Source organism: Vitis vinifera, chromosome 18 (genome assembly GCF_030704535.1).
Source record: "Vitis vinifera cultivar Pinot Noir 40024 chromosome 18, ASM3070453v1".
NCBI classification, from domain to species: domain Eukaryota; kingdom Viridiplantae; phylum Streptophyta; class Magnoliopsida; order Vitales; family Vitaceae; genus Vitis; species Vitis vinifera.
Window position 1 is genome coordinate 25976764 of NC_081822.1, and position 24216 is coordinate 26000979.

The window sequence follows — 24216 nt, forward strand, 5'->3', positions numbered from 1 at the left end:
ATTAAAGAGCAAATTCCATGGCTTCAAATGCCCTTAGCCTTAAGAAGAGAGTGGCCAAAAGACAAAGAGCATCAATATCTTGAAGCAAGAATCAAGGTAGCTCAACAACCCTCCACACACATTGGTCCTTTCCCCAGTGAAATGTCAGACTCTTATGTATAAAAAAAAACAAAAGAATCAAAATCGATAATTCATCTTCATTTGTCCTACATGATGGAGATGTAACCTTGACTTCATTCATCACTCATGCAATTAGTCATCACATGGAATCCAGAGGAGAACCACATCTATATATCATATTCAAAACAACTTGAATTATATATCTTAATACACATCAAGCAAATTAAGTTACGTGATTGGGGAACTTACAATAATCTGTCCTCCTCACTGACCATGCAACTTAGAGGAAAATTAAACATTAAGGCACAAGAGACGATATCCCAAATTTAAATAATTTTTCTCATCAAACAAACACATAAATACTTATCTAATTAAAACCCATTCTTTCAGCCTGATCGCCGGTTTAGTATATGGTAGGAGCTTCTGGCTGACCTTGGGACCAATGTTATGGACTCTGATACAGTGCATGTCCTCTTGCAAGATGTGTAAATGTTGATCAATCCCAGCCTGTCACTTAGATTTCTTGGCACCTTACTGCTTTTCCAAATATTGGGCGATGTTTCTTGATCTTCATCTTCCTTGCAGCACTCTACAAATGCAGCGAAAAATGGATCCCTTCTGAAGCTCTCGCTTATGTTGTTCTTCTTCCGGATCGTGCTGGTTTCCTGATCTTGATGGTTGAATCTCTTGGAGGGAGTCGGAGTGGTGGAAGGAGGCAGCGGGAGAAGACTCAGAGGGGAGTTCTCCTTCTTCCGAGATGCTTGTTTCTTGGGAATTCCGGGTATTTTTTCCCAAGAAAATGGAATGCCGGAAAATCGTGCAGGAGTGACAGGACTAGTCGGGGAATCGCCGGAAAAAGAGGATTCAAGAGATGAGGAACAGGATGAGAGTGAAGAGAAGGACTGGGATCGGCGAGAGGACAGTTGATTTGTTGCCGGAAACTTGGTGTCTCTTTCATTGGGTACAATTTTGGTTGAGGAATCCATGGCTTTTAGAAGAAGAAGAAAAGCATAGAGGAATGGGTGTAGTTTCACTTGGGTTTTTCTTTTGTTCTTGGGTACCAATTTATATACGGATGAACTCAAGTTGGAAGTGAAAAAAAAAAAACAAAAAGAGGAAGGAAATAAATAATATTAACTAACAAAACGACCCCATGGCATTGACGGGAAGTGGGGGCAAAATGGGAAATAGAAAATTGAGAGTGGTGGGGCGTGGTTGCTTTCAGGCAGCTAACATTCAATTTTTTGATATGGACAGGCTCTATGGCTCATAGGCAGTGGGTGGATTGTTAGATGGAGACTCGACCCGAATCAAACACCGTGTTATATATCCACTATCCATATATTCCGAGCGTGGCAATTATCGTCTTGGGCCTCATCCGGCGGGTCACCATTGAAGATTGAAACCCACACCCATTTGAATTCCATGTATATTATAAAGAATGTTGATGATTTCTATAAATTCAATTTTGGATCATGAAAATGATAAATAATATAAGTTTCTTCCAATATTGAGATCATTATGATATGATACAAGAATTTTTAATCTCTAATATTTTTATTAGGGATATTTCTATTAAAAAAGCTTTTTACAGATGTATATCTAGATAGTATTTGAATATACACCAAACAAATACTTTTAATAGTTTAAGTAATATGTTATATAACAATAAAAAAATATTTTTTATAAAAATTATTTGACTAGTGTTATTCAAAATTTATTTCAAGTAATTCTTTAGATTTATAAAATTAGTTTTTTGAAATTTTGTTAATCATCTAATATTTAGAAAGAAATGCAATACCAGCATAATTGTTCCCACACGAACCCTCTATGATAGTTAAGTTTGTCATAGAATGAACTAAAGGGCAACAGATGAAACATGAAATTGTTTGTGTATCTTGTTCTAAAATTGTGCCTTCTTTTATAGTTGCTTCTTAGTGGATCAATTATGGGAAGACAATAAAAAGGGACATATGTTTTGTGTTCTTTTAAATGATTTCTTCTATATCGATTTTTAAGGTTTTGATTCCTATGTAATGATTATGGAATGACCTTTAAAGTTTTGGTCATTGTGTGATTAATTTGAGGTTCGTGACCATTATGTAGTTAGTATCAAAGATGAAAATATCGGTAATTATAAATATATTGGTACTTCAATTTTACGAATATATCGGATATATTGACGGATATTTTGAAAAAAAATATCGATAAACCTAAAATTGATCAAAATTTATAAAAATATAAGAAAAACTTCATAAAAATGTAATTAGAAGTATATTGATATTTTAAAGTTGTTTTATTAAATAATTTGATATATGTATAATATGATTTATTATATTTGATAATAATATCGTATGTATCGATACAAATATGAATTTATAAGTTTACATTTATTATTAAATTACATCTAATATTATGATATTTGATTGTAATATGTCTAACTTTAAAATATATATTAATATTAAAATTATGATCCATTTAATTCAATTGTATTAAATAATATAAAATAAATTATGATATATGTATAATTTTTTAATATTTAATTAGTTATTAATGATATTAAAAACATTATGAAGAAAATTATATAATTTTTATATTTTTGGTAATCAATTAAAAGGAAATTTTGCATTTAATCATAAATTAATTATAATTAATTTGCTCTTTAAAATATTCTTTTAATATTTTCTTTATATAATCAGTTTAAGTATATATATATATATATATATATATATATATATATATGTTTAATGCATATTATATAACAAAGGTGAGTTTGCCTGGATGGTTAGTGGCTTGAACCCCAAACCAAACAACAATTTTCAGGGCACTGTAGCACATTGACTTTAGTGTAGCACGTTTGACCGCGCGTTGACTATGCGATATATCGCAAGATATCGTCGAGTTTGGGGGATTTCTCATGAAATATCGTGTTGCCCACTCCTGATACACAATATATCGCCGATATATCGCAACATTTTCCTCTTTGGTTAGTATGAGAGTTGTTCTTCATGAGGAGTTGTGTACTACACATAGGTGGTCGAATTCCATGAGTGGTGTCATCCCTTACATAGGAATAATCATTTCTATGATGTGATGATCACAATACTCTAACCATATTATTGGATTGTAATGTGATGGGTCCCATAGTACGTAGCATCTTGGTAGATGGTATAAGGAGTAGTGCTTCACTCTTTTTATTTTGCCACATGGCAAAGGATTTCTATGTCCTTATATTTTCCTCCTATTTTCTAGGTTATTTTAGTGAATGAGTGGAAAAATCAAAGTGAAGGTGAACACTTATTTTTTGAGGCAATAAATTTTTTCATCTCCTTGAGGTGTTTTTGATAAGATGATTATCTCTTACCCTTATAAAGATGGGTTTGAGTTTAATATTCATTTTTTCTTTTTTACTTTCCTTCTTTTCTAATTCTTCACACTTTCAAGGTAATGGTAATCTCTCATCTATATCAGACAATCCTTTAAAATCCCTTCATTAGTGAGGATTATGTACTTCCATCAGAAGAACCATTTTTATCCATTGAGGCTATAGGGAATGCTTAATTCCTTATTTGATGCTAGGTTTTTTCAGTAAAAAAAAAAAAAAAAACATTGATTTTTAGTGATCAAGGTTATGCTTTTGCTTTCCAAAAAAAAAAAAACTATAAGTAATTGCAATTTGGTTGACCCCACAATTTAGAGATGTAATGACATAAGATAATTAACCTACTTTTATATAAACTAAATTAAAATCCCATTAAATTAAGAATATGGTATTTTTAAAAGCTTTTCCTTAAGAAAAACATATTTAAATTAAATGAAAGATTTTTTTTAATGTATTAAAACTATATAGATTTTGGCTTTACCACTAAATTTGAATCTTAAGGCGAATATCATCTAGATTTTCATTTGATATTTCACTTTCAAGTATTCGTTTCTCAATCTAGTTAAGTCATTTAGTACTCTTAAATACTAATACTAGGGTTTTGCATATGAATAATCAAATTGGATCTTAATGAATCAACCATTTCTAGAGGAAGCATTCACTTAGTCCAGTAGGTGGTAAACAAATCTTGCCTTGATAGATTTATTAGAAAGTTAGGTTCTGTGTGGTAATTATTTTCAAAAACAATTTTCTATTCTTTAGAATCCAAAAAAAAAAAAAAAAGAAAAAAAGAAAAAGAAAACATGTTTGACAATAAGAAAACAAAAAATAGTTTTTTGTTCTTAAAAAAAAGATTTATTATTACCACATCATGGATGCATTCCCTTGTAGTTCTCCCTTAGAAAATCTTCTTCTTCTAGACAACCAAGCTTTTAGTTGCTCATTCTCAATCTAACACACAACATTAATTGAAAGAGAATAATGAAAACGTATTGAATAAAGATTGTCTTCAATAATCAACCGCTTATATATATTTGTCTCGGAAAAAGAAAAAGAAAAAAAAAAGACATCACTTTCTGTCAACTACTTAACCTTAAAAATATCAACAAAATACCAAAAAATAAACATGGAAGTCCAATGAACAAAGGCTTTGAGAACAAAATAACATTTTTGTAAATGATCCTAGTATTGATTTGCTGACATGGTATCGAAAACTTCTACTCATTATTGCGTTCCTCATTTGGTTAGACCTACAACACACCCTGACTAAGCAACATTGCTTCCTACAAGTATCATTTTCATGGAAGCAAGTCTAAGAAAAAAAACTAAAGGCAAGTTTCAAAATTTTCAATGCAATATTGATGTGTATAGAAACTTTTTACATAAATTCTTGATGTGCAAAATCGATATGATGGTATGTTATTGATGTGGTATTGAAATATAGATACCACAACTTCCTGACATTGTGATGTGTTTAAAAGGATATTAGAATGGAATTGATACTAGGCATTAAGGCTTGACTTGCATAGTCCTTTATCTAATTTTTTTTATAAAGGCTCCTCATTATTGATTTCTAAGTGTTTGGCTACTTTTCATAAGCCTTGAAAGGTATCAATTTTTTCTATAGGAAAAATTGATACTTGTGCTGAATTTGTCAGTTTTGTTAGTATCTTCCTTTCATCTATTTCTAAATTTTGAATTTAACTTGAGTATATTGATTTGAGTTGCTTGTATCGAATTAAGTCTTGTATTTTGATATGACCATTCTTCCTTGAATTTTTCATCTTTTCACATGTTTCCAACCTTACTTTCTAGGTTTGTAAAAACCTTGAGACTTTGGTTTGCCTTGATATCTATATGATTTGGATATTTCATCTCTTTTTACCGTGTTGTTCACTCTATAAGCTCATCAACACTCAAATTTGGAATTTAGTAAATATTTAAGTTCAAAGGCCTATGATTATCACTTAAGTTGTGATTTCTTATTATTAGGTGTTTTTGTAGAGTCTTAAGAATATTAGGTGACTTACTTGTTGCAAGAGTGGTTCTTTAAAGTAGTTAAGGCAACAAACTTTGGTAACCCTTATTATTCTATTGTTTGGAATTTTTCTCATTTGACAAGATAAATCTATCACCTAACTCTTAGAAGCATGTTTTGTTGGAATACCTTAAATAAATCTAGTCCAAGCCATGAATCATGGTGCATGCATCTATTCTTCCTATGATCTACATATAAGCACACCAAAAGCATTTAAGATTAAAATTTTATATCTAAGGGTTTAAAAAACTTTAATACCTCATGATCATCCACCTATTGGTTTTTTCCTAGAGCTTGCTCTAAAGAAGAATGGACTTCTTTCTCAACAAGGATGAAGACTAGGGCTCTCTCTCATTGTAAGAATGGAATGATTTGTCTGTCTAACCCTTAATCCCCAGGGGTTTATATAGACTTACCTATGGGTTTAAGTGATTTGAGCCCATCTTGAGCTTGGGTCACTTAAAGTTACTCCTTAGGTTTTAATTAGTTAAGAATCCATATGGGTGTTAGGATAGAGCCCTTAAAAGCCTGACAATATGTAATAAATTTAGAGTTTATTATTTATTTCATAAAATTCTAGTTGCACTTTAATTTACCCTTATTCCATGCATCACACCTTATGACCATTTTTGCCTACATCTTTTGCATTGTATATGATTAGGGTACAATTAGAGTTGCGTGGAAGATCCAAATCATGCGTTCTTTGCAACTAAATGACTAGTTCATAGCCGGTTCATGGACTTAGTCAATTATTAAAGGTTGTAGTGCACTACTTCCTATCTTGGTTATCAAGATGAGTTTCTCGTGGTGAGTATAGTATTGTGTATGGGTTACACATTATAAATGTAACAAAATTATAAAACTTCTTGTGCGTCTTGCTATAACAAACATGTGAATCTAAGTTATTGTTTGGTAAAGTTAAACTCAATGCAACAAAGCTACATCCCTTGTTTAGCATTAGAAATTAAGGCATATACATTCAGGAACCAACAATTAAGAAAACACACACAATAGATTATAACATGTATCTCCAATACAATGCATAGCAAAACATCAAAAGTGTTTCATCTCAAGTATATACTCTGTGTAGGGTATCTTCTAACATGTTAAATTCTATAAATTGACAAATGAATCAAGCTGTCATTTCAAGACCCTAGACATTTCATATCCTCATGTTTGTGAAAGGATCGTAGTTACTTTAGTAATAATTTAACACTAGGCATTCTTACAAGGCAAAAGAAATAATCAAATGAAATTTTAAATCCAAATTTCTATCTTGATTGTCATATAAATTCACACATGACAAATCACAAGACTTGGGCATACTCATTACTAATTAAACAATTAGGAAACAAAATCCATAGTGGACCTTAATCCTTATTTGATTGTGAACCCAAAGTAAATTTGAGCTTGTGACCATGAGCTTTTAATTTCCTATCAATCTGCTATATTTAACCTCTAAAATTTTAATTCCCACAGCCTAACTAATTTTAGAAAAATCAATGAAAATTTCTTCCAATTTTCTTTTCCAACAACTTCTTTTCCATTTTTAAAGAAAATAAAAACCACCCAAAACCAAAAAAAAAAAGAAAAAAAAAAGAAAAGAAAGAGGAGAATTCCATGCACTAGATGATAGGGGAATCCTACAATGACTATAGAAAATGAGATAGTTTTTAATGAAAAACAAGTTCACCGAGAATCAATCACATGAGCAACAGTTTCCTCTTTCCCTTACAAGTGAATAGTAACAATCAACAAGGAATCTATGCATAAAAAAGGGTATTGGACTCTTAATTATTGGGATTGAGCCTTAAAAATCATGACATGATGAAACAAATGGAGATTTATTTATAAATTTATTTCTTTAGGTTTCTTAGTTTCCCATTTATTATTATTTTACATTAGTAAGTTATTTGAATATAAACATCCTACATCACTAGCATTGTATATGACTTAGGTGCATTAAGAGTTGTAAAGAAGATTCAAGTCATGAGCTCCTTACAAAGTGATGAGTAGTCCATAGTCGGTTCATAGATTTGAGCAATTCATCTAAGATTATATTACACTACCTTCTAATTAAATGGATGACTTATCTTGGTTGTCGAGATGATTTTCTTATGGTGAGTGCACTAGTATATGTGATGCACATTAAACAGGACGTACGGTGAATCATGATGTAAGGTTATCAATTGTTATGATTCACTAAGTTACTATATTGCATGGATTTCAACCTTGAGAGAATATTGAGTTTGTGTCAAAGTTTATAAAAGACTTTGACCTATGGGTGAGACCATAAGGTGGTCATATATCCTAATGAATTGTGTCACTATTAATGGAGGTTGGTGGCAACAAGTATTTTCAATAAAAGTACCATGATATCTCATAGGATTGAGACAATGTGTCCTCTTAGGTGATCCAAAGGATATGTGATTTAGAAGACTATAACCATCGCATTTCCTTTAGTGGATATTTGACATATGCTCTTTGGAGTTAAGAGTATGTCAATTGATCACATAATAAGTGGGATTTGTAACTTAAGAATTATAAATGTAATCTTGATAGGTTATAACACAATCTTATTAGATTACAAACATTAATTCATAGGGAGTTTATATGAAGTGAATAGTAGGTCACAGATTTGAGCTTCATCTCATTGTTATTTACATAGGGTATTAAAGTGTAGTTGATTATCTTTAGTGAAATGTTGAATTAACTTCAAAATTGGATTATGAGGGATTGAGTACTCCTGTGGGTCATAGTGGTCCATACTATGAGCTCATGTACCATGATGACATAATTTATGAAGATTGGATTGGCTCTAGGTTCACTCTTGTGCATAAGAGTGTTTTGGTAATTACATAAGATTGCACAAGGAATAATGAACAAGGTCTTTAGATTGAGTTAATTGATTTAATATATAACCCTATGTAATTAATTAATCAATTAAGACCTATTTTGGGCTAGATTAAGTGACCCAAGCCTTGGTGGGTTCAAGTCACTTAAGCTCAATTTAAGAGCCCTATAAATATCCCCTTAGGAGTTGGAGTTTCCAAGGCTTTTTGATAGTTATTTTCCACCTTTAGAGAGATGGAAAGAGAGCCAAGGCATTCACCCTTCTAAATCTCACACTTTGGAGTTTCAAGATTGTGATTCAAGTTCTTGGGTAGAAGATCTTGGGTGGACGAGACCTTTAGACTACTCAAGCTTCTTTTTTACCTCTAGACTCTTTGAGCAGAAGGTCTTGTGCTAGTGGAGGAGACATGTTGGAGAAAATACCACAGGTGAGAACAAGAAGAACAAGGATTGAAAATACGGAAATCATGATTTTTTTTTTTTTGAGCTAATGAGGTGTTCACTACATTCATATATGTTTTTATGATAATTTTGATATGCTGATATCCATTAATTTCTTTAAAATGTCTTAGGATATGTTTGTTTTTTGAACTTCAAGTATTAAATTTAGAAGATATTTGGTAAAACTTAATGCTTATTACTTAATAGTTTAAGTTGACTTAAATTAAATTATTTTTAAGTTTTTAACTTAAATCTTATTATTTATTTTTTACTTTAAGTATTACGATTGTTTGGTATAGTCACTTGAAGTTTATTCTAAATCATCAAATTGACACATTTACCCTCACTAATTTTAACTAATATTTATTTTATTGATTTTAACTCATACTTATTCTTATTAATTTTACACAATAAATTTATTTATAAAACATCTATATTTAAAGTATTGCAATTATATAAAATAATCATAAAATATTTATTATAAAAATAAATAATGCATTTGAAGTCATAATTCTAAAATATATTTTCAGTAACATGATAAATGAAGTAAAAATGATTTGAGATTAAAAATAAATTAACTATTTTAACTAAATATTTAAAGTTAAAAATAACTTTAAGTTGTAATATTAAATTATTTTACCAAATATACTTAATCTACTTCATGACATAAATTAAAGTATTAAATCATATTAAGTCATTAAATTGATCCACCGAACACTCTCTAAGTTGTCTTAGAACTTCAAACATTTTTGAGTTAAAAATTAAGTTACTTTCAAACTAAAAATATTTTAGAGTTATTTGGTTTTAACTTTTCATTTTTACTTATAATAATTTTTAATAGATAATGTGATCTTCTTTTTACTTTTATTATAATAAAAAGTAAGACATGTTTGGGAACTGTTTTTCAGAATAATTTTTTTGTTTTTTCGAACAAAAAATATAGAAAACACGTTTGATAATAAAAAACTATTTTTTGTTTTTGTTCTTAAGAATAAAAAGTAAAGTATTTCTAGATAATATTTTTTAGTTGTTTTCTATTATTATCTTAGAGTTGTTTTAAGAAATAATTATACAAATATATAGAATAAAATACTAGATATAAAAATTATTTTTAAAAAATATTTAAAAATATTAAAAACAAATTAAAAATATTTTAAGTTTTCAAATAGATTTTTGTTCTGTAAAAATCAAAAGAAAATTTTTAAAAACTATTTTTCAGAATAAATTTTTAAAAATAATTACGAAATAGACCCAACTTTTTCTTTTCCATATTAACTTTTACAACACTCAAACCCAATGTCTCACTCAAAATAAAATCAAATTCATTTCTAAAGGGTTGTTATAAATTTTGACTTAAAAATACATCAAACTACCCTAACTTCATACAAATTAAGAGACAATTCAATTTATCTTAAATTGAAAAAGTTGCCAAAAAAAGAAAATAAAATATAACCAAGATAGGTTTTGCTTTTAACCATTTTTGCTCTTATTTAATAAGAAAATTTAAATTCAAAATTTTCTAACAAATCGTTACGAAGGTGAAACCAACAACATAAGAATCACTAATTTGGATGAGAAATAAATTCAAAATAGTAAATCTTCAAACTTTCAAAACTGAAACTGAGATTCAACACGTGGGCGTTAATTTTTTTTTTTTTTTCCTTTTTTTTTTCCATCGATTCCTTAAAATCATAAAATTTAAGTTAAAAATAAATTTACTATAATTTCTCAAAGTTAAGCAATTTAAATTACAACAAAATCAAAATAAATCAATTACTATCAATTCCAATAACATTATGCTAAATCGAAAATTTGAAAATTAATAAATTAATTTTATCAATTAAACACATTTTAAATACAAGACATTAAAATCAATATGTAACTAATTAAATTTAATCTAAAAAAATTATTATACTTCCTTAAAGACTAAACCTAATTACTAGCTCTAGTTAATATTACATTACTAATTTCTTAATTAATTATAAATTGTGATTATAATTTTTTTTTTACTCTTGTTATAAATTTTATTATTTTAGGATATTTGGAAATATGTTACATTACTATTGTTTTTTTTTTCCCCAAATGATTAGTTTTCAAATATTTTATTTTCATTATATGAAACAATAGACTAATAATTATGGGGTATTAAAAATATGGTAAATTATTTTTTTAAAATTATATAAAATAAAAAATATATAGAAATTCTTTTTTTTTTTTTTTGGAAAAAGTAAATAAATTTAATTGGAAAATTTGATATGTTTTTAATATATAAAAATATGACACTTAAAACTTAGTAATAGTGAGAAGTCAATAAAAATAAATAAGGTAACTGTGGATCCCACATTTCGTGCTCAATGTGTTTCCCACTCGAATGGCGAGCTCGATTTTCTTATTTTTGAAAAATTGATTTTTATTCATTAAAAACTGACTTGGAGTCGCCACTTATTTTTGTTTTATTTTTTAAAGGGTAAACAAAATAAGAAATAAAAACCCTAAGTGTGACTCCTTATTTTGGAAAAGGTAGTCTGTGAAAAACCGGATCGGGTTCGGGGGTCAGGTTACTTATCGGGAAGATACGGTAAAGACCGTAGCACCCCTCTAAGTCCCTAAAGTCGGGTCTCTACTAATGAGATGAAATTGACATGACAATCAATGAATACTCGAATTGATCATGCACAATATGAGAAGCAGAGCATGTATAAAGAATGAGGAAAATATGAATAGATGCGTACTTGGGCGGCAATCACGAATACGCTATCATGAAACACGGTTAGTGAACAATGAACAGATATAATTAAGCGCATATCAAGGAGTAAATTAATCATGTATGACAAATAAATCAATCATGAAGTCAAGTATGTGGGGCCCCCACCAAAGCCCGTTTATTTTTAATGAATTAATTTCGTAAATTCTATAATTAAGAATTACGAAAATAAATTCACAATTATTTTAAAACATTTTGAAAATCAAAGAACATTCGAAAGTGGCTTGCTGAAAAGAAAATGACAGCCAAATTTTATAGAAAATGGGATTTTGGTATCTAAAAACTCTAAGGATGAAATGTGGAAGAATTGAAATTATTTTTTTAAGAAAAACTGAACTGAAAAAAAATTATTTGAGGAATGGGATTAGGGAAAATTATTTTCAAAATCAAAGAATAAAAAAACATAAGAGTGCCATAGGATCCAAAGGTTGCATGCCAAAAGGTGGCCATGCAACTGGGGGCATGTGGGGGGTGAGTCCAAGTGAAAGAGTCGTGACTATGGTTTGGAGATGATTGGGTTGGGGCAGGTCCAGACCAGTTACAAGCCTGCCTCGGTCCACCACTGAGTCCAGCTCTTACTGGGCTTGGGCTTGATTTCAGGGTGGCGAATGAGCTTTTCTTGTCTTCTTCAAGTAGGATTTCAGCAAAGGCACGGGCGAGAACTGCTTTGTGAGCTCAAATGCAAAAACCCGGTTAACAGCATCAATTTGCCTTGATTTCTTCAATATTATCACCTGACATTGCCTTCCTCAATTCAGCAACTGCTGACTCGATCTCAGTTGCAACATCACTTGGGATCTTGTCCCTGTATTCACCCAAGATTTTTCTACACTATAGATGGTGGTGTCTGCACTGTTTCTAATATCTATCAGAGCTCTTCTCTCCTGATCTTTCTGGGCATGCAACTCGGCTTCTTTAAAACCATCTTCTCAATCTCATCTTCTGAAAGGCCACCAGATGAGCGGATCGTGATTTGTTGTTCCTTCGCTGGGCCTTGTCTTTGGCGGACACAGTGACAATTCCATTAGCGTCAATATCAAATGTGACTTCAATCTGAGACATGTCCCTGGGAGCTGGTGGGATGCCCATAAGCTCAAACTCACCAAGGAGCTTGTTATCAGATGCCATCTCTCGCTCACCTTGTAGTACCTTGATACCAACCTGTGTGTGATTGTCAGCTGCTATTGAGAACACTTGACTCTTCTTAATGGGAATTGTTGTGTTCCTGTTGATCAGCCTGGTGAAGATGCTACCCAATGAAAGAGCAGATTTCTGGGGAACATTAGCAATAAATTGCACTTCCTCAACTTCCAAAATTCTGCAACGACTTGCCAATCTGGTATTGATGTGAGCCCACTGCTTGAGCGTCTTTCTTCAAACATTCCTCTTGAACTTCTGAGCTAAGTGGTTTACCATCCTGCTGACAAAATCCTCAACTCTAAGATAGACATATCATGCCATTGCTTTCACTTCACTTTATACAGTTTATTCTTCGCGTCGCCAAGGATAACATGTCAAGGTTCACGTGGAGGAATGTGTTCCCAAAACTCTATACAATGTTTTACATCTTTCCTTGAAGATTTGAGAAGTTCATCTGAACGAACACGTCGTTGCATCACCACATAGACAGCAAACATAAGATCTTCTATCTGAGAATAGTATAAGTTAGCAGCCATCATGCTAGCCAATAAACAAAAATCCCTGGTGATTTCAGGAGTCACCCTAGGGTTATCATCACGATCTCCACCCTCATCTCATCTTCTAGAGTAGGAAGGATCCTCTGGGATTATGAACCCATAACCACATCGAATTTGTCAAAAGCAGCCTGTGACTGCTGTCACCACGTATCGGAATCATGTTTCTCCAATCACGAAAACATCTCCAGCCAGTGACCCCATTTCATCCTGTAGTTGTCCTTTCAAAGATCTCAGTATTATTCGACCCCATTTCTCACTTATCATCCAATACGGGGTTCGAGCTTCCATTCAAGATTGGTTGAATTACATTTGGGCAGTAGTTAGTGGATGGTGAGGTGAAGCAAGATGGAACATCATCAGTAATCCCAGATTGCCCTGCTCCTGCAGCACCAGTCAGCAAACTGCTAGCAATGGAAAGCTAATTAGTTGCTGTCATTGGGGGAAGTCCCATAAGCCCAGGCAATTCAGGCAGCATGCCAGGCTGCTGCTGTTGAAGCTTTGGCTGCTGAGGTGAATGAGAAAATCGAACACTTGTCTGGCTGTTACAAAGTGCACCTTCAAGCTTTAAAACTTATATGGATCTTGCCAATGGCTTACCGAGAGTTTGATGTGCATCAATTACCCGAGCAGACGGACAGCATACTCTTTTCCTTCCTCAGATTTCGAATGAACTAGATCAGGGCGCAATTTCTTCTACCACGGGTGAGACTTGATCTGGACTGTTTCTAATGCTTGTGCCCAATACCGAGATCACTACCTTGGGGTTATCAACTGACTGCTATAATGCTTATAAGGCTTGTATCAAACCCTCATTCGCCACATGAAAACATCCATGACTGCACTTTGGCACTTTCTGGACCAAGCCATCTCCAAAATAGTTAAGCATTGATCATTGGACAACACGCCATATTTAGCATTAATCCTCTTTGCTTCTGAACACTTGTCACAACATCCATAACTACTCCAGTGTTGCTCATGTAGCCAGAAGTAATGATTAGCTCACTATTCCTAGAGTTGTTTATTTCATCAAATTTGAGCTTATCCATTGTGCCAATAGAGAACTCGTTCCCATTATTTTCAACGCCCCATGTTTGCTCCTTATAAGATGGAGTAAGAGCACCACTTTCAGAACCTTTTTCCTGCAAGGGTTTTGTGCAAGCATAAACCCAATTGGTGTTATTTTTAAAGCATGTTTGATCCTTCCAGGATGAAACAAAAGAACAACTTCCAGAACTTATTCCCCACTCAACACAGGTCACAGCATCCTCATTAGGCTGAGGGTGATTGCTACCAAAGCCAAATGAAAATGCCAACCATGACCCAATTTCCAATACCATGCTCCTGCCCTTCCTGTACAAGATCAAAGAGGGCAGCCAACATCACACCAGCAGCCATTCCATTGCATATTCTAGCCCACTGGGGATCAATCTCGACAAAGAAAAATGGGATTGCACCTAATCATGTGGCAGCAGCCATTGCCAGAGGAAATAATGCAACTATGGACACCGTAACTCTGGTGGTACCCCCTAGCTCAAGCTGCACAGTCAGTCCTGGATTCTCCCCTTCTCTCGCAGTCCATGCATTGAACAAGACTCAAGGACAAAAGGCAACCACCACGGAGAAGAAACAATAGAGACAGAGCGTGAAAAAAAGAAAAAAAAAAAGAAGAATACTAAAACATCCTCAAATGAGGCTTCACTCATGGGTCATCAGTGAGCCTTCCGATTAGGTGAGAATAGACACATCAAATACATCCATTGGCATGATTATGAAAGATTTCACAGTAGAAACATGGCATATTAAAAAGGACAGCATCAAACATGAGTTCAGAAATCATATCTCAATCATTATCCACCCTCAAGCAAACCAGCAAACTCTCAAATATCAATAGAAAACGGGCAGCAGTAATAGGAATCCTAAAACAAACAATACCTCTTTGGCATCCATACCTGAGAATGTCCTTCTATGGTAAGCTCCCGTTCAGCTTCAAATACTCTGAATCTCCCAGGAAAGATACAATGCTTCAGAATATCCTCCAAACCAGTCCAGCAACTCCCTGAAAGCTTCCCTCCAGCTCCAGAGATCCCTCCGAAGCTCTCTAAAAAAAAACTCCCTCCCTAAAAATATCTATAACGGCCTGCTCTCAGACACCCTCCAGCAGCCCAGGTACCTCCCCTGCTGCCAGCCTCCACTACGCCACTAATAACAGAAGACGCTCCTCAAGACAACGGCCTGCAGATCCTCGTGCCACTTGTCAACCTTCCATTGGCACTTCAAAAGCAACATATGATTCTGCACTGTCCTCTCAAAAGAAGACACGTGGTTGAGCAAGGCTCTTCCACGTGGCAAAATGAGCAGCTGCATGAAAGGCCCCAAATGGGGGTCTACAGTAACACTTCGTACTATTCCCATATGAATAAACTTAAAACTTAACAATATTTTGCCTATTATGTTTAAGTTAAATTCAAATATTTGAAATTCAATAGGAAAATCCTAATGCCACCTTAGTCTAGGGTTGGGAACATGCATAAAAATTTAATTTTATAAATAAAATTATAAATATTTTTAAATAAAAAATAATTATAAATATACCATCATTTTCTTTTATATGAGTGAATAAATTAAAATTAAATAGATGCTCATTTTTATATGGAATATGTTTTCAAGTTGTAAACATCATTACCAAAAAAATTTATCACATTTATATAGTTTGTTTTGATAAAACAACTTTAATATATGTATTTTTTTTTCACTTTTTATTTTATTTTGATGAGTTTCCATTAATTTTAATTTGATATTTTTTATATTTATTATTTTTTTATATAAAATTCAACTATTAATATTTCCATATTTTTTATGTTTAGATTTTTCCTAATCAAGATTGATTTGACAAATATTCATGTTCATAGCAAAAAAACCTAACTAAATAACTCCATTTACAATTTGAAGTGGTAATTCACATTGAGAAAATGACCATGATGACCATGTCTACCATATTAAAGAAATTTGAATGTGAATCAAAATGAAGCCTTGGTGGAGTGAGAGTCTGGATTTCACAGGCACCCCACCAACGTACGCCACAAAAAATAAAATAATTACAAATTGAGAATGCATAAAATGCACACTACCTTAAGGAGAAGGGAATGAAAGAAAGAGTCAAAGAACTTCTTCGGGAGGCGTCCTTTTTTTTTATAAGTTGCGAGAGGCCTTTCACAGACTTCATCAAATTCTTCTTTGGAGTGTCTTTTTGTATATACAAGGTGTGAGAGGCCTTTCATTGACTTCATGAACTTCTTGCTTGGTGTGTCCTTTTATACAAGGTGTGAGAGGCCTCTTATAGGCTTGGAAAAAGTCTTATTTATATTAAGGTTATGTTTGGTTCCCGGAAAATACTAAGGAAAGAAAAAAAATGTAAAGGAAAATGATTTTTTTATGTTTGGTTGTCATATGAAAAATATAAAAGAAAATCAAATATAATTAAAACTAATTAAAAACTTATATATTTTTAAATTATTTAATCTTTATATTAATGAGTTAAAATAAATAAAATGAGTTTGAAATAACAAAAAAAATAATTTATCAACTTTTAATCTATTTTTTTATTTTCTTTCTACTTTTCCTTTGTATTTTATTTCCCTTGCATTTTCCTTCAAATTTTTTGGGAACCAAACATAGCCTAAGGGACTTATATTTATAATATTTTAACACAAGAGGATTTTAACTGGTGACCTCCAATACTTGCATTTACAAGAAAGAAAATCAAAGAAAGAATTAGAGATCAACTTCTTGTTGGGGATGTGTCTTTTCATATAAGGTGTGAGAGGCCTTTCATAGGCTTCATGAACTTTATACAAGTTGTGAGAGGCCTCCTATAGGAATGTCAAAAATCTTATATTAATGCCTCCATTTACTACTTGCATTTACAAAGTAGAGGCCTTTTAGTAGGCGGCTTTGACTTGTTAAACCCCTTCATAGATCGAGAAAGGGCCTTTTAATACTCTTTAAATACCGGTGGGTTCCGAACTATTCAAAGCTTCCATGATAAACTTAATTTCAAACTCCTTTTCTAGAATATTCAATGTACAAATTAGCAATTTTCTTATTATAACTTTTTATACAATTATCTTGAAATATTTTGGAACGGAAAATCGGAAATTCAGTTTATTTTTTATTTATTAGAATATTCAAATTATTTAACAATAATAAGAATAGGAACAAAAAACCATTCTCATATCCATGACATAATCCCATTATTATCAAAAGTTTTTATTTTTGTTTTCTCTATGGTGATGTAGTTCACTCTTGTTCTTATTGTCGCTTTGTTTGTTTCCATTGCCGCATACAATGGAAAATTTCTAATTATAACTCTTCAAATTTTTGGAATCTATTACATGGATGGATAGATAAATGTTTGAATTTTAATGATTATTTTTTAATGGGGTTGTTGAATATTAAAAACTTATTGCACGTAATCCTATTTTTTTAGAACGAGTTGAGAGAGTATGCATTATTGGTGTAGAAGAAGCAATAGATTGGGGTTTGTCACGACCAATTCTACAAGCTTCTGGAATACAATGGGATTTTCTTAAAGTTGACATAGTCCACAATGATATTTCCCCTTGAATTTGTAGAATTAGAATGAATCATGAGCATATGAAGGCATTTTCCAAGCATTATGTAAAATGTACTTGATCATCATCAAGTATCATCCAAAAACAAGCATGAAACTCGATTAACAAAACAAAACAAAACAAAACAAGCAAATTCATGACCACCGGCTGCTTATATTAATACTGGAAATTAAGTTATATACATGAAGAGCAACGTATATGCTTCTTGACATTTATGTACGTATAAACAAGGAACAATTGAGGATAATAGTATGTAGTATTGCAACAATGTAAATATGCTTATGTATAGCAATCGGCCTCTTCAATCTTCATCTAAAGAGGCTATTCCTTGTATTATAATTGCTTCTCCTTGGGCTAGGAACTATTGATTCTGAAACCAAGCAAGAAGTGCTCTTGCAGGAAGCAGAAAGTTTGACAAATCCAAACCTGTCGCTCAAACTCCTTGTTATCTTTGGACCAACATAACCCACAATCGTTTCTTCATAATCATCATCCTTGGAGCACTCAACAAGTGCAACGAGAAAAGGATCCATTTGGAAGCTTTTAGTACCAGGGTTCTTCATCTTTACATGGTCGAATCTGATCTTCGAGGATGCTGGAGTAGTTGGCGGAGGCAGTGGGAGGAATCTTGGAGAATGACCCTCTTTCTTGGGAGCTTGTTTCTTGGGAACTCCGGGTATTTTTTCCCAAGAAAAAGGGATGCGTGAATCAATGCCAGGAGATGAAAAAGGAGATGATAATGACGATGCTGGAGAGGCCAAGAATCTAGTTTGGGCATATGAACGTCCTTTAGGGATTGGAAATGAAGAATGTCTCCTTGAGAAGACAATCCGAGCATGACCATTCAAAGTCTCAGAGGGCTCCATTGCGCTGTGATCAGCAAGACCCGAGAGGCTCTGGCATTTGGGGTTGGAGGCCAGCTTGTGTTAGGCTTCGTTCTACCCATATATAAAATATCTATGGTTTCATCGAGTCATATCTATCACTATCAATGATGTTTACTATGCACCATATGGGATGGAACATTATCATCCCTTGAAAAGGCAAACATAGCCCTTGTTTCATATGCGTGTGGAAATTTCCTCTCCAAATAATAAATCGCCAAGAATGTAAGCAGGAGAGGGAGGAAATATCAGAAAATAATTAAGCCAGTGGACCACGAACTTGATGATAAGAATTAAAAGAGAGACGTGAAAAGAAGAGGAGAGGGTAGCCCTACATTGACACCTCCCACAGCCATTTCCATGGAGGTATTCTGGCAACACAAGGTAGCAAGGTAGTAGTTGGATGACTTCAATGATTCCATGGAATTGATTTCTTGTGGATATCATATCATTCAAACCTTCCTTTTGCTCTTTCCTTTCAACCAAATTTATTCTCATGCTTTGACTCATGTATCAATTTGACAAGTTACAAAATTTACCCATACATTCACTCATGCACTAATTTGACCTTTAAACTTTTTTAAAAGTTAAAAAACGATGTCAATCTCAATAAGTTAGTTTCCCATAATTTTTTGTTCGATTTTTTTATTTAAAATGAATGCAAAAACTGTTGTGAAGCATTAATTTGGGTAACATCACCCTAACATATCATAAAAAATTGGTGTTAATACCCAGGTACTTGTCATCACATGGACTTCTTCATTAATTTCTGATGAAAAATCCAAGAACTCTTAGACATCACGGCATACTTTCACTTTATTACAAATTTTCACCAATGACTTGTTGATTTAATAATTAAAAAAATTAAAATTTATTATAAAATATGATAATTTGTCACATCTTGGGAACTTGTGGATAATTAATTATCTATGATGATGTATATCTCTTTATGACTTTTTATAAAATGGGAGACCTATAATCAAAATTCATTCTACTTTTTCAATTTTATTTTTCTATAACGAAATATCAGCACAAAGCTCTAACGAAAGCTTGAGACATCATCTAATTTTTCAAGACTTATACATCAAGGGTTATGAGAAGGTATGTCATAGTATAATTTTCTTTGTATCGTCGTATGTTATTTGATTAAATTTTTAATTGTTCATAACATGAAGTTATGTAAAATAAATGTTAAAAGTCACATAGTCAGAAACTATATAAAAAATATTATATTATATATATATAGATGTTATGCAATTACCATTATTTATAACTAGAAGTTATGGACAGTTGAAGGCTATATATATAAAAAAAAAAATGTTATTATATGTAGCTAGAAACTATATATTACTATCCTTATTCATAACTTGAAGTTATGAATATAAGAATCCAATTTTTCATAGCTATAAGTTATGAAAAAGATTAACTTTTTTTTTTTACTTAAAGAATTATTAGGCCATAAATTCTACTTAAGGAATTATTAGGCCACAGATATCATGATCACATGTCTTTTCACCATTAGAATAGATAGATATGCTGACATAGTTTTAGGAGGGGACATAAAATCCTCCACTAAAGATCATATATGGCTTCACTTCCATTCCAACCGCACCTAAAGGTAAGGAATGCATTGTCATTTCATGGTTTTATAGTTGCAATGGTCCATAAGTAGCTACCAAAAGAATGCTATAGGTGTAGATGAGTTTAACCCATAGATATAGACTCTTCAAGCCACGTAGACTTGATCGCCGCCATATGGGCAGTATAAAAGTTAACCCAAAATCTTCTACAATAAGTGTCTAGAGATCACTTCTCTAAATATCAGATCCCTCTCATGAGGGCAACAAGTTCCTTCATTCTCCGGCACTTTTGACAACTCCACCTGAGAGAAACCACAATAAAGTGAATTTCAAAGGCTCCAAACACAATTCAAATTGTTCTCTATTTCTCTCCATGAGTTTCATTGCCTATTCATCTAACCAAAATTTCCATTGTCAGTAACTCTCACCTAGTTCCCACTTGGTTTCTTGCCACAACAACAAAAAAAATTCAGATTTTGACGAGTCTCTGGTAAGATCCTCTCTCTACACTAGGATTATATACACAATTTATGTGTTAGTTGGGTAGTGGAAGATGAATGTTTATAAAGATTATGTAGCTAAATTTGGGTGTCTTTTGTTGTTCTAATCTAGTAAATATCAAACCATCAACACTGTTCAATCTAATTTTAGATTTGAGGATTTGTTTCTTCTTTTTTCCTAATTTTATCATTATTTTTTCTCTTTCTTTCTTAGTTTCTTCCTTTTCAAATGCATTTTTTTTGTTCATGGCTCACCTCTAGTAACAAAAATCTCTCATTCAATTTAATCAAACAACATATGGAGAGAAAGTTAGAGCGAAAATAAGGTTTGTTTTTGTTATTATTTGACTTCAATCAACCATTCCTTGAATTAAATTGGATTTATATATTTGGTATATAATCATTATTTTTGGATCCCACTTTTAGTCTAGTAAACAAAATTTGTCATTGGATTGTATGTTTATAAGGTTAAAAACAATTATTATTCTGAAGATGGAGAAATTGGGAAATTGATTTTTGGGTTATTATAATAGATTTACATAGGAGATAGAAAAAGAAATAGTGACAAAAAAGTGAAGAGAGATAAACAAGAAATATATTGAATTTTAGGTAAAAGAATGTTGGGAGAGTTTGAAATATGTGTTCTTGAAGTTTATTAATTAATTTGATGTCTCTTTCTAGTGAATGGAGGTAATCATTACACTAGACCACATAATATTTTGTATTATCTACTTTATTTTATTTTCTCTTACGTGATTTGGATGTTATACATTTTTCCAAGCAAACATGTATGAGAGCTTTCGTATACTCAATAGGGTATATAAATATATTATGCGAAGCATAAATAAATAAATCAATACTTAAAATCATAAGTAAAAAAATGTTAAGAAATAATGGATATAAAATTAATTACAAATGATAAGGAAATTAAGGGTCTGTTTGATGAATAATTTTTTATTTTCTAAAATTAAAAAAAAAAACAAAAAGGAAAACATGTTTGATAAAAAAAAAATTATTTTTTGTTTTTAAGAATAAAAAACTATTTTTTTTAAGAATAAAAAATATGATGCTTTTAAATAATGTTTTTTATTATTTATACTTATTTTCTAATGGTTGTTTTAAAAAAATAATTATCCAAATTTGTACATTGATTAAAAATAAAATATTATACTTATTTTCGAAGGCAATTACGAAACAGGCCCTAAGCATTTTGTGTGTTAAACTTCGTTTTACATGGAGTTTTGATTGATAATTAATGATAAAGAGTGGCAGAGTTAGAAATTTAATTATATTAAAGGGGGCAATATTTAAGTCACAAAATGATTTTCATAATTTAAAAGGCTTGTAAATATTTTAATAAAATTTTAAGAAACTCTTACTCAATTGAAGGCATGATTAGATTTTGACTCATTCAAGCAAGAAGCCGAGGACTTCATGTATACGATTCTAACTTATTCTTCTTCCTCAAGTACCAGCTACAAGGTATGTTTGAAATGTCGAGTTGTCAGAATGGGTCGGACATGAAAAGATTTAAGCCCCGAGACATGGGCCAACATCTAAGCCCTAAGAAATGGGCCTAGGAGTCCAAGGCCATCCACGCCCAACCCAGCTATGGCTTGTGATGGGGCTATAGGTGTTGCCAATTAAATACTTCATATTTTTTTTCACTTCCGCTTACGATATGGGATTACTCTTTCCGTAAACCCACAAAAGATTCTTAACCCATAAAAGATTCTTTAGAGTTCACTCACAAGGCAAGGTGGAGAACCTTAGTATATATATATATATATATATATATATTTTTTTTCCTTTTTTATCCTTTAATATATCCAAATTAAATAGATTATATTTTTAATATTAACCGTTTACAAATTTTTTAAAACAATTTAAATATGTATATAGGCTTTTTTTTTTATCATTAATATTTTTTATCAAAATTTTCATTGATATTTTTTAATATATCGTAATATATCAAAAAAAAAAAAATCTAACTACTATGTATTTATAAAAACCGATATTTTCATTCTTAATATATTTTATTATTGGGAGATTTAAAATGAAATATCACTCTTATCATCCATTTTATTATTTCATTGATTGATAGAAAACTATTTGCATGTAGAAAAACATTTTACAATCAACTGTTTTATTAAACAGTCTTATCTTTGTATGTGATAAATGATCTTGACGTGTAGTCGGATTTGAACAACATCTCATGAAGAAGGAAGCATGCATCCGTTGAAACAAACTTAAGACTTTTCGAAAAGCAGTATACATTAAATAGAACAAAAGTCATACGTAAAATCCAAAATTAATACACATTTCGTTAATATATCCATCCATACCTTGTTATACAAGTAGGCTTTGCCGGAAGTTCTCCGCTGATGTTCAACCACTTCAAACGAAATTGTGGAAGGACAAATAAAATGAAGCACCCAAAGCCTTTAATCTACCCATATCTTTGTCTTCTCTCGTTATTCTTCTATTCTTCACTATCCTCTGATCCCGTCCATCAAGCCTGCCAGAAACTTGCACACAGTGATCCAAAATTGAACTACAACTTCTGCGTCGCCAGCCTCGAATCCGATCCCAAGAGTCCAACAGCGAGGCTCGAGGAACTTGGAGCCATCTCTGTTATGCAAACCATATCCAATGCAACCTACTTGCAATCCTATATTTTCAACCTCTTGGAGGACATAAGGTTTGATCCATACTCCAAGGCTTGCCTTAAAGATTGCTTGGAGCTTTACTCGGATGCTATCGATACATTAAGGGCTGCGCTTGATCTTTTTAAGACCAGACATGCACTACTCTGATGCTAAGCAAGGGTTCAGCTCTGCTTCAGATACTTGTGAGGAGGGCTTCATGGAGAAGAAGGGTGAAGCATCTCCATTGACGGAGGATGATAGTTTCTTCCAATTGTGCGCAATGGATCTGGCTTTTGGTACCATACTTGAGAGGTGACTTTATGTTGATGCAATGTTTCATTTGCCAGTGAAGTTCATAGAATAAATTTCATATCTATAGATAATCATATTCTCCAATATGATTATCTTAGTTTTACTGCCAAATTATTTGTTTGTCTCATTAGTTTGTTCCAACAGTTTCATCATGTGAACGTTTTTCACTAGGAATACTAGAGATCATTTTCTATGAGGATGTTTCATTTCCAAAAATATCCATCATTTGGACATTTTTACGGGGCATAAATGTTATATTCAAAAAGAAAAAAAAAATAGTTTACAATTACTATATAATATATTAATTCTTATACTATCATTATTGGTAAAATAAAGCTTTTGTGGGTAAACATCTACTCTTTCAAT

General features: G+C 31.9%; 3 protein-coding genes and 1 pseudogene across 3 annotated transcripts; 1 reads left to right on the forward strand and 3 right to left on the reverse strand.

Moving 5' to 3' along the window:
- Positions 1–273: 273 nt before the first annotated feature.
- LOC100266309 (uncharacterized) lies at positions 274–1353 on the reverse strand. The gene has a single exon (XM_002263015.5). The coding sequence runs from the start codon at positions 1104–1106 to the stop codon at positions 507–509; it is 600 nt and encodes a 199-aa protein (XP_002263051.1). The 5' UTR covers positions 1107–1353; the 3' UTR covers positions 274–506.
- A 10447-nt stretch (positions 1354–11800) lies between these two features.
- Positions 11801–14690, reverse strand: LOC104882702 (uncharacterized). The gene is made up of 8 exons (XM_010666917.2): positions 14610–14690; positions 14236–14434; positions 13603–13676; positions 13164–13247; positions 12521–12870; positions 12333–12403; positions 12134–12260; positions 11801–11825 (listed from the first exon to the last, which is right to left on the reverse strand). Exons 1-8 carry the CDS (start codon positions 14688–14690, stop codon positions 11801–11803), a joined length of 1011 nt encoding a protein of 336 aa, XP_010665219.2.
- A 3369-nt stretch (positions 14691–18059) lies between these two features.
- Positions 18060–19002, reverse strand: LOC104882698 (uncharacterized). Its single transcript, XM_010666902.3, has one exon. It carries the CDS (start codon positions 18790–18792, stop codon positions 18235–18237), a length of 558 nt encoding a protein of 185 aa, XP_010665204.1. The 5' UTR covers positions 18793–19002; the 3' UTR covers positions 18060–18234.
- Positions 19003–23267: 4265 nt separating this feature from the next.
- On the forward strand, positions 23268–23879 carry LOC100854609 (putative invertase inhibitor; annotated as a pseudogene).
- Positions 23880–24216: the final 337 nt, after the last annotated feature.

Coding starts and splice junctions, on each gene's coding strand:
- LOC104882698 (XM_010666902.3), bottom strand. CDS start 18,792: ATGGAGCCCTCTGAGACTTTGAATGGTCATGCTCGGATTGTCTTCTCA.
- LOC100266309 (XM_002263015.5), bottom strand. CDS start 1,106: ATGGATTCCTCAACCAAAATTGTACCCAATGAAAGAGACACCAAGTTT.
- LOC104882702 (XM_010666917.2), bottom strand. CDS start 14,690: ATGGCTGCTGGTGTGATGTTGGCTGCCCTCTTTGATCTTGTACAGGAA. Junction 12,871..13,163: donor TCAAATCTTCAAGGAAAGAT/GTAAAACATTGT, acceptor AATGTTCCCCAG/AAATCTGCTCTTTCATTGGG. Junction 11,826..12,133: donor CCGAGGCAGGCTTGTAACTG/GTCTGGACCTGC, acceptor TTTTCTTTTCAG/CAAGCCACTTTCGAATGTTC.